The sequence below is a fragment of the Physcomitrium patens genome, chromosome 6 (genome assembly GCF_059467195.1).
Source record: "Physcomitrium patens ecotype Gransden chromosome 6, ASM5946719v1, whole genome shotgun sequence".
NCBI lineage: Eukaryota > Viridiplantae > Streptophyta > Bryopsida > Funariales > Funariaceae > Physcomitrium > Physcomitrium patens.
The window spans coordinates 15,044,975-15,054,814 of record NC_143415.1 but is presented as its reverse complement, the minus strand read 5'-3'; the positions used below and the strand labels follow the sequence as shown (position 1 = coordinate 15,054,814).

Here is a 9,840-nt window from a genome sequence, read left to right as displayed (position 1 = left end):
GGTAATTTGCAGGGAGAAGTATCAATTTGACTTTTTCTAATGTGAAGCACATGAACTCGCTGTCATATGCCCTTCTTAGCTCATTCATTTCTAATCAAAAGTACTTCGTGTTACCATTCTCCGTCAGCACGACTTTGGAAGGGCGAAGCTGATAGAACTAAATTTCTTCATCACAATCCTGTAGCATGGATATCACAATATTCTGTCTCCACTTTCAGGGTAGATCTATGATTCTCAACTGCTGGTTCTCAAGAGCTCTCTATACTGGTGCTAAATTGCGCCACGCACTATGTCTTTAGTGCAACAGACTTTCCATAGTTTCTTATAGAATTTAGCAGGATCTCGGCCTTGCATGCATTTACTGTTCCAGAAGTTCCAGAAGTTGGGGGATTAAGAGACGACGTGAACACTCTTTTGACGTTCATTTTCAAAGTTTAATAAGTGTCCAATAACTTTTGTTAGAAGATGCTGGACCCCGGCATTTATCAATTCGGAATCGCGGCCTTTTTGGAGATGTCCAATTTGTGGACACCTGAAACACTGTACAGTTTCTCGTCCCCTATCCTTATTCTGTTTCTATGTCGTTCGGCCATGGTCTTCTTATTTGCCATCAGAAAGTGGGTTGTTCTTAACAAATGGGTAGCACACGGATCGCACAACGTCAGCTACTACTGAACTTGATAAGGTTGTTGAGTATAGTTATTGTCTAACTAGCTAAGGGTCCTTCTAAACTCGTTAGCTCTGTAATGTACAATTACATAATTCAGGGTGCTGATTTATCTAGGATTGAAAGAAAGTTCCTCTTTCAAAAGTCCATACTTCATGAAAAAAGTATCTCAAATTCGTTCAGACGTAAGTTCTGCTTGTCAGTGCGTATACAACCAGCCACATCAGCTACTGCATTTTTTCCGCTCTTTGAAGACCTGCAGCAAATAAAACGACATTTAACATTAGTGTCAAGTTGAGATAAATCAGAATTTCTTCAGAAAGCAATGTCCGACTACTCAAGATGCACTTTCAGAGTCCACACAATTCTGTAGACTGGTGGTTAATTACCTGTTGGATGAGTCCACATCTTGAGAGCCGGAGATATTGGCAACCGACATCCGTGAACGTAGCAACTTCAAGATGTTTGCCTCCACAGAATTTTCCACATACAATCTGCAGTGCAGGCATGAAGCGATCGTGTAAACATGGCTAATTTTCAATGTAAATACTAAAAATAAGTTGCGTGATGCATAGAATTACGAGATTCTCTCTCTGTACAAACAATTCTGAAGATCAAGTCCTTGGTAATGATTCGTCAACTTAATTATAATTTATTATTTTTATTACTATTTGAGGTTCAACTTCATGTACGATTCTAGGTTAGGTTTCAACCTTTTAATAACAACTGGACGCTCTTGACCCATCCGCCAGCATCTTCCGACCGCCTGCTCCTCTAGCTGCAGCTTGACATTGCATTTGTTAGGATAGCCAATGTTGCACATCACTGAGGAAGCTCTCTGCTATGGATATATCTTGTTGTACAACTCTTCAAATATGCTCGAAAAGAGTTGGAATGTTCATGAATCTCAGTAATTCCTGTTATATATAAATTGTTCGCAACATTCAGCAAATATGTGTGTAAGAAACACGTACTGCGGGGTTGAGACATGGCTCCAACTATTGTGTGGCGGGCACGTGCACGAACAATACCACATAGTAAGCACATGTAGCACGTAGTAAAAGTTGAGGATAAGCAGCTCTTATCTGATGGCCATTGTAATCAATCTTACTCCAGAAAGAAGCCTATGAACAATTCTTTAAAGTACTTAAAGATATTCGATGTGCATTAACATCCTAAAAATATTAGCAGCACTTCAATTTTGCGCACCATGTAAACGTGAGAAGCAGCTGTCAGGGTGATGCCTACTGCTCCTGTCCGTATGGACAATAAAAAGACAGTCGTTGGTGGATCCTGCCAATTGAAGATGAATTTTAGAATACATGTATGCACTCGTGAAGATCATTTTTTCAGAATTGATTGGAGCCTCGGTTTGGGGATAAAATTCTGTACTTTCTGAAAGGCCTCTATAGCTTGTGCACGCTTCTTCATTGGCATATCACCACTGATGAACCGGTAATTGATTCCCTGTTTTTTGAATTCTGCTTTGAGCCAGGCAATAGTTTGCATAAACTGGCTGAATATGAGGACCTGCACGAGAATCAACATCATCACAGATCATGTTGTGGCCAACCATGGTAAATCATCATATCCAATAAACATGATGCAAAGGTAAAATGAGTTTACGATCAGCCGCTAAGAAATAAGGAAATCGTAGTTGCACCTTGGCTCCATCATGCTCTTTCCTAACTTTGGCCAAATCAGCCAGTAATATCTTCCACTTAGATTTCATCTGTATTCCCTTCATAGGCATCGCAGACTCGTCAGAGTCAGTTGTGGACGTAGTTGGTGAGGTTGTTGCGGGATCCAGTAGAGGCACAAGTGTAGCAGATATGGCCAGGTTTGGAGGGTACGTGCAGAGCTGATTTGCCATGACTGGACTGCCGCAGATTGCACAAAACCCTTGACATCCAGTGGGCAAGCTCGACATGACACACTCACTGCAAAACCTGCGCAAGAATAATCTTGGAAGTTATTATCTGCCGTGAGATCGTAGGAAATTCTTGTCAAAACGCATGATCAGTCGAGTCTAACGTCGGGGCTATGACAGTCGCTGCTTACCAGTGCCCGCAAGGCGTCTTGGTTGGGCACTCCATGAGTTCAAAACAAATGCCACACTCGCCATCCATTTCATCTTGAGGACCTTTGAGAGTAGGAGAAATTGGTGCACCTCCTGATAACATTGTATCCGGCGATACTCCATTACTGCTGCGGCTCACTTCTTCTTTGCTCATGATCAATTCAACCTGTGAAACAAAGCCTCCACTGCAAAGTCTGAAAGCAGGAACATCATCGTGAGAATTCACTTCAAAAACCTAACAACGAATGCTATGTGCTCATCAGAAATTTGACAGCAACAAAGACCTTGAAACTTTAAAAACGATTATGATAAGAATCGTGTGGATTTACGTCGAACACCAACGCTTTTTCCCATAGCTTCATAACTGGTCTAGTCACTCGGACTTCATTTACAGAACTCACTGTTAAAATTTTCGTGTGTGAAGTGTAAGATAATGTAAATTAGCGCCAGAGTAGCATACCTCCGCAAAGGAAGGAGAAGGGACATGATCTGGAGAATGTTTTTGGAAACCACAGTAGGACCCCAGCAGCGAAACTGTTCAAATTTACGTATCACATGCTGATACACCGCCTCGTACGCACGACGCTCATGAGCGGTGAAGGTGACTGGCAAGTCTTGCTCAGTTTTGGGAGGAAGCCTCAGCAGCTCCCTTCCGTTAAACTTTTGCTGCTTTGTGTGACGTATCATAATCTGATACAAGGAATGAAATTTATTCACCTGATTTGCTTTCCTCAACAAATGGTTTCTATTTGTAAGTTTGTACCCTAAAAGAGCATAACATCTACATTCTATAACGTCTAGTCAGAGCCAATCATGAGCAATCGTTAATAGGATTGAATTAACTGTCCAGAATATTGCCTTAATATCCCCTTTAAGCTAAGGTTCTTGTCAACTTAGCCTACATGAATCACTAAAACATTGAAACTAGCAAACCAAAATTCAATGCAAAAGCCGTGAAATGCTTAATTCTTAGAAAAAGTTCAGGAAGAAGTGATTCATAACAAATACTGAAATCTAAAGCAGTTCACACCTTGTGCAGGGTCCACAAAAGCACTGTTTGATCATCGCTCTTACACTGTCGTTCGTAAGAACGCCCTATTCTTCTTCTGAAAGTGCTCTTACTGTCCAGGGGGTCCAGTTTCAAGAATAGAAACTGCTTTGCAATATCAATGGTAACCGTTAAATTAAAGGTTCAACAAGGATGAGTTGATTAAAATATTACAAGTATTAATACAATAATTGTTGAGTTGTTGAATTAAATAGGAGCATTGGCAGAAGTATAGATTGCAGCAGTAAACAGCATTCTTCCCTCAAAATCTAACTTAAATTCGTGATTGACAATCAGAAGGAAATCGTTTTACTAACCTGGCCGTAAAGATCATAAATACTGGTATTTATGGGTGTGCCTGTGCAGCACCACCTGCGATCTGCTTTTAGCTGAGCACATGCACGTGAATGCAAAGGTGCTGGATCTTTCACCTGTTTCACAACGCGACCATTATAAATTGTAGATTGACAAGACTTCGAGCCTTTCACAAGGAATTTGATCAGACCAAACCTCAACACACAAATGAGATCGACAGATTCTGTTTGTTTTCTCAGTGACAATGTACAGTTTGTTTCCAGTAATATTGCGGAAATGAACTGATGGAAAGTGAAAACCACCGACCGTATGGGACTCGTCAAGCACAACACGCCACCAGTTCACATTCAGGAGAGGACAAAACTGTTCTGCAAATCCTGAGCCATGACGTGTAGCCTGTGTAGCCTTACTAAAGTCACTGCCCAGAGTTGCGTACGTTGTAATAACCTGCTCAAGTGCCACAAAGTTAAATATACCGTGGTGATTGACTGAATCATCTCTTCCAGGACTTCATGTATAATCACAAGTTCCCTCAAAATCATATGAATGAAGTAAACATCGCTAAAGTAAGTTAGACTTACTATGTCAAATTTAGCAAGTCTTTTCGGATCTCGAATTCTGGATTATCACAAGGCAATTATTTGTCAATAGCGTTTCAAGAGTGAAGAATGCTCTAATAGCGTTTCTTTCGAAATACACAATTTTGACCCTCGGCCATTCGACTGATTGATCTGTGATTGAAGAATCTTGTACTTAAAAGCACATCAACTGGAGTGATTTACCTCTTAGAACCATGATACATGTAAATGTTAAGGTTCGCAGCAAGCTTGCTCTTAACCTCGTTGGCCCATTGTCCCACGATAGAAACAGGGCAGACAACTGCAGACCCACGCCAAAAGAAAATTAAGAAAACACAGACACTTTATTAAGAAGGCTCGGTGAGCCTAGTCAGAATGTTCCAAATCAAGAAAGCAACGACCGTGTTGATTATTTTGTTGCTGTTGCAGGAACTCACCAAGCGTGCCCTTGGAAGATGCAGGCGCACACCGATCCACAGGGCAAGGGTTCGCCAAGATGAGAGCTAATATCTGGATAATCATTGGCCATTTACTCAGTTTTCTGTTACTGATGAATCCTAATCAATTCTGATCTTCATGTGAAAAAGAGTGCACACGCATATGATTCATGTGAAAGGAATCAAGTGTATTCCGATAATACTTAAGGTTATGTTAAAGATCATTGGGAGTATTACCTCAATTGTTTTACCCAGACCCATTTCTTCACAAAGAAACCCTCCTCGCGGTGCAGATCCAGACCTGTCTTCATGAGGCTCTTTCAGCAAGAGGTGATTAAGGGAAGCTGAATACATGAGGGACATACCACCGACTGTAGCTTGAAGAGGTTGATAGTTTACGCTAATAAAACCGTCCTCCCTTTGTTCGGATTCCAGCATGAATTGCAAAGACTGCCGCTGGTAAGGACGTAAGGGCACGGACAACCCCGGAGGTTGGGGTGCTTCCTCATAGCAATTGCCCTCCAGATCTCTAAGGAGACCAGCAAAAGTTTTCCAGTCATCGGATGTCTCCGTCCAGCGACGAAGTTCGTCAACGCATTGCAAGTGGGAGCGAAGAGCCAGATCGTCTGGAAAAAGCTCTTCAAGAAGCTCTCGGAGCACCAATATATCATCTCCACGGTCTTTTCTAAAAAATGTGCGAATATGTGCAGTGCCTACCTCGGCCAAATTGTAATCCGTAGACACAGTTACTATGACTTGCAGATGTCCCTGTGCTTCATTCAGACTGCATGTTCGACACAAAGATCATCCTGTCAGCTGGGGGATCTTGGGCAACGAATCATAGACGGATGAAGTAGCGGAATTTATAATTTGTCAACGTTCTTACAACTCGTACTTTGTGTACGGAACAGAATATCTCAATGGGGGTTAACTTTGAGAAACATGCGACGTTAAAGAGGATAGTGACATGATAGTGGCGGTAATTTGAATCTTCGCGAAGAAAAGTTCAAGAGAGCACGGCTCTGTTATTCTCATGTCGAAGGGTCCAAAACGCTACTCGGATTATTCAGACAATATTTTGAACATCTCTGTAAATGAAATTTTTGTGTACCCTCGTCTGTGGAATAGTGCCATTTTATCTAACCCAGTCTGTGTTCCACGCTGGGTTTACTAAATAAGTTGGCCGTGACATTATGCAATAACTATAAGCCTAAAAGATTTGTGAAGGATCAAGCTGTAGGATTTAGAGCACGTACAAGAGTTCATTCAGAAGAGCATGGTACTTCGACAGAATCAGGTCGTCTCTTGCAATGACTTCTACATGTTGTAGTTCCACTTGCTTGTCTTGATCTCCTACTGCATTCAAACGAGGATATAAAGGTCTAAGTGACAAAACACGCAACTAATTTAAATAGAGGATACAGAGGCCTAATGGACTTCTAAAGAGTTTCTTGAGAACAAGCTGAGCATCGCCATGAACGTACTCTACGTCCAGCTGTATGTGCACGTACCAATGCTCTCCTATCCCAAAAACAATTACAAATTCAGTTACTCCTATTAAGCTGTATCAAGAAGGCGCAGAAATGAGCAACTTGAAAGACAGCTCCGCCATTCTTTCTGCATTCTTGCATTTCTTGCGCTGTGGTCTACACTATTTTGATCCAATGAGCCCTTCTGAAGATAGAATCAGCTAATTGCAAATACTCAATCCAACTTCGATTAGCTTAAGGGACGTACAGTTACTGGAGAACAGTTCTAAGGAAAATTTGTCGAAGGACCTCACAAGCTCCTCCACTGATTTGTCCAATTGCCGTGTTTTGAAGGGGATGTGGACTGTTCCAAATTCAAAACAACTGTTCAAGCAGAAGCCCCAAGCAAGGGTGAGCACTTCAAAACACTTTTCCATTGATCACCGAAGCCGAAGCAAGGTTTTGAAAGTAAGAATTTTAAACAAAAACAAAAGTACCTCATGAGGAAGGCACTTACTGGCTGTCTGTAGAGGGATTTGAACGATGACGAGAGGGAATTAAGACGATGGACGAAGTCGGGCTGCAAGAACCGATTAGACAGTCGGTGTCAGCGCACTCCTCATGCAAACTAATGAGGTCATGGCTCATCTCAGACTGCTCCAAGGTGCCACCTAATGGCACGGAACAGAAAGAGGACTGCTCGTAGAGACCTTGTGAGAACCCGCATGGTCGGTCTCCCATGGTGATGGATCCTACCGGGCCTTGATCAACGGCGCGCCCGCTCATTACCTGGCCAAATCCACAACCGAAAATGCATGTCAGCCGAATAGCTCATCCTAGTGACGTACTCACGAACAGAATTCTAACCGCCGAGATCCCCAATATAACCACGGTTATCGAGGTATTGGGCGGGAAATCTGAGCGGTAAACAGAGTATCGACCTTGTGTTTAAGCCAGAACCAGGAGGACGTAGTAGCATTGCAGTGGTCTGTGCTATCCAGTCCAGTGCCCCATAGTGGACATGGTGCCACAACTTCACATGAGTAGCACCAGCACTGCGTGACAACACACATATCAAAAATCTGGGAAAGAAATCTTCGGGATCAATGTGAAACGAGAACCCTCGGATGAGCCTCTGCCCAAACAGCACAATGGCTTTACAGGCTCTCTGGCCAATACAGAGGAGACTTTTACTCTGCAGATTCGGGACAAATTGAGGGTAATGAAGATGACGATCGGTCTTACCTTGTTGCAATGAGAGCTGTTAGATACGCACGGGGGAGAATAAAACGGAAACACAACGCAGACATGGCGAGGGTGGGGGAAGTCCCGGAGCATGAACGCATCTTCAAGGTCGCCTCCACTGGTGCTGCAATCCGGCATCGTAGGATCCTGTAAGCAGCTGCTAAAGACACTCCTACTGAACACATGTTCTTCCTCCTCGAGACTCTGGCCATCGAAAGTGTTGAGCATCAACCTCGGTCGCTTCTCTTGCAAAAAGCAATCCTCATCACCTGTGCCGCAATAGACGTTTAATTTCTAGCTAAAATCAAACATCCACAACATTCCTATCAAACTTGGGAAAATTTGTTTTAAACTTCTTTGAAATTAGGGGGTTAAGGCTCCTTGAGATTCCAGGACGATGAGGATAAATCTGCTAGCTAAGCTTAGAGCATTCTCACGCTGCTTTTCATACTATTCTTCGCTCAATTTGGGGTAGAGCGAACCATGCATGGAACCTTTTCTCTTACATCCAAACAAGGTTGATCCACAGCCTCTTGACTCATATTTAGTGTAATCTCTGGTCACTCCAACAAAAATTAGGCGAGAGGTGATTTTATTTCAAACTTCATGCTACCATGCAGCAGGAGTTTGGGACTTGGATTATATAATTGCAGCATCTGAAAGGTATTTTAAGCCTACCATAGCTCTGAAAAATCTGCTGAAGTCTGAAAGAGCGGCTACTGTCTGGTGAGGATATTGGAGAACAACACTTGGATGTGTTAATGTTTGCACCTCACAAAGTGAACAGGCTAAAACTGGAGATTCGTCTTTGATTTCGACATCGTTCTTGGCATTGTTTTAATATTTAATTGTGCGAGAGCACAGCCGAAACATGGAATTTAGATCAAGTGAAAAATTATGCTTCGAATTCGTTATTGAAACAGTACAATTTAATATCTAAATTTTTGTAGCATCTCTGAAATTTTTGCGGACCTGAGCGTTTGCCTGCTGCTTGGTAAGTGTAAGAATCATCAGGCTCCTGCAGACTGCCGTGCGTTTCTTCCACAGATTTTTGCATTTCGTTTTCTATGAGCATTCCCGAGCCAGGAATCTTATGAGGCATTGCCAAGCCACACAGCTGCGTCCTTCCATACATATTGCAAGGATTGAAGTCTTCAAAGACCATTTTATCAATCACAGCCCTTTCTAACAATTAGTCTCAGCTTCCTCTAAATCCTGTTGTTTCTCTTGTCTCTTTCCTTCACAAACGTGAGTACATATCACAGCTCGCTCCTGGCTTCAAATCAACACAAATCCGATCTGATTGCAAGCCGCTTCTCACCTCCCCTCCTTTGAAAATTTAAAAACCCACAACTCTCACCCACTCGAGGAGCTCAAACACAGAGAACGCTGTAGGTCTCGCGCTCTCTCTCCTCTCTCTCTCTCTCTCTCTCTCTCTCTCTCAATGCAACAAAAGTTTTAAACTCACCGCAGGCTTCCCATCTTCACCGCTTCAACCCTTCATCCAGCAGACGAGAAAGGTCAGGTTGATGATGTAATGTGGGGGGCAATGATCAGCATTGACCCGATGAGTGAAGGCGTGATGATGGAAGCGACAGAAACATGATCAGGGGGAAGTAAAACTAGGAGGGAAGGAAGTGTCCTTTACATACTAATGAAGGGGAAATGATATCCTGCTCCACCAACGTCGTCGTTAGATTAGCGAAGAGCAAGCGAGAGTGCCATTATGGAACCAAGAAAGTCTTGCATAGGTTCGGAGTACGGCTATGATTGGCCGTTATCCAGATTCCATACGAAATTTGCGATGCCCATGTCGAAGGTATGTAGATCCTAATCATGGCCGCCACTTGGCCGTTACATCTACCGGCCGAATCGCCGATCTCTATATCCCCATGACTGCGGATTGCTTACACACTGACGCTTCCTATTTCACCTTTCACTGTTTGCTCAACACGCTCACCCCTTCGCAAATGGAGGTTGATTGGTGTACATCACTTGCGT

General features: G+C 42.9%; 1 protein-coding gene across 2 annotated transcripts; it reads right to left on the bottom strand.

The window, feature by feature from the left end:
* Positions 1-396: 396 nt before the first annotated feature.
* On the bottom strand, positions 397-9,266 carry LOC112283364 (DNA repair protein RAD5A). 2 transcript variants are annotated; one of them, XM_073534957.2, is made up of 23 exons: positions 8,812-9,143; positions 8,518-8,562; positions 7,840-8,108; positions 7,536-7,649; positions 7,112-7,383; positions 6,863-6,978; positions 6,382-6,481; positions 5,363-5,909; positions 5,126-5,198; positions 4,893-4,989; positions 4,692-4,728; positions 4,417-4,557; positions 4,113-4,226; positions 3,778-3,900; positions 3,208-3,437; positions 2,729-2,941; positions 2,331-2,616; positions 2,060-2,197; positions 1,877-1,960; positions 1,642-1,665; positions 1,381-1,445; positions 1,057-1,161; positions 397-923 (listed from the first exon to the last, which is right to left on the bottom strand). In XM_073534957.2, exons 1-23 carry the CDS (start codon positions 9,002-9,004, stop codon positions 821-823), a joined length of 3,489 nt encoding a protein of 1,162 aa, XP_073391058.1. In that variant the 5' UTR covers positions 9,005-9,143; the 3' UTR covers positions 397-820. The 2 variants fall into 2 exon arrangements, with proteins under 2 accessions (XP_073391058.1, XP_024377727.1); XM_024521959.3 differs by lacking the exon at positions 8,518-8,562 and having other exon boundaries at positions 8,812-9,266.
* Between the last annotated feature and the right edge of the window lie 574 nt (positions 9,267-9,840).

What these genes read in the sequence shown, in the direction of transcription:
- LOC112283364 (XM_073534957.2), bottom strand. Translation starts at nt 9,004, where the DNA reads ATGGTCTTTGAAGACTTCAATCCTTGCAATATGTATGGAAGGACGCAG. An exon ending in ACAGCTCTCATTGCAACAAG is followed by an intron (nt 7,650 to 7,839) that starts GTAAGACCGATC and finishes GTTGTCACGCAG; the next exon opens with TGCTGGTGCTACTCATGTGA. An exon ending in GACTTGCTAAATTTGACATA is followed by an intron (nt 4,558 to 4,691) that starts GTAAGTCTAACT and finishes GCACTTGAGCAG; the next exon opens with GTTATTACAACGTACGCAAC.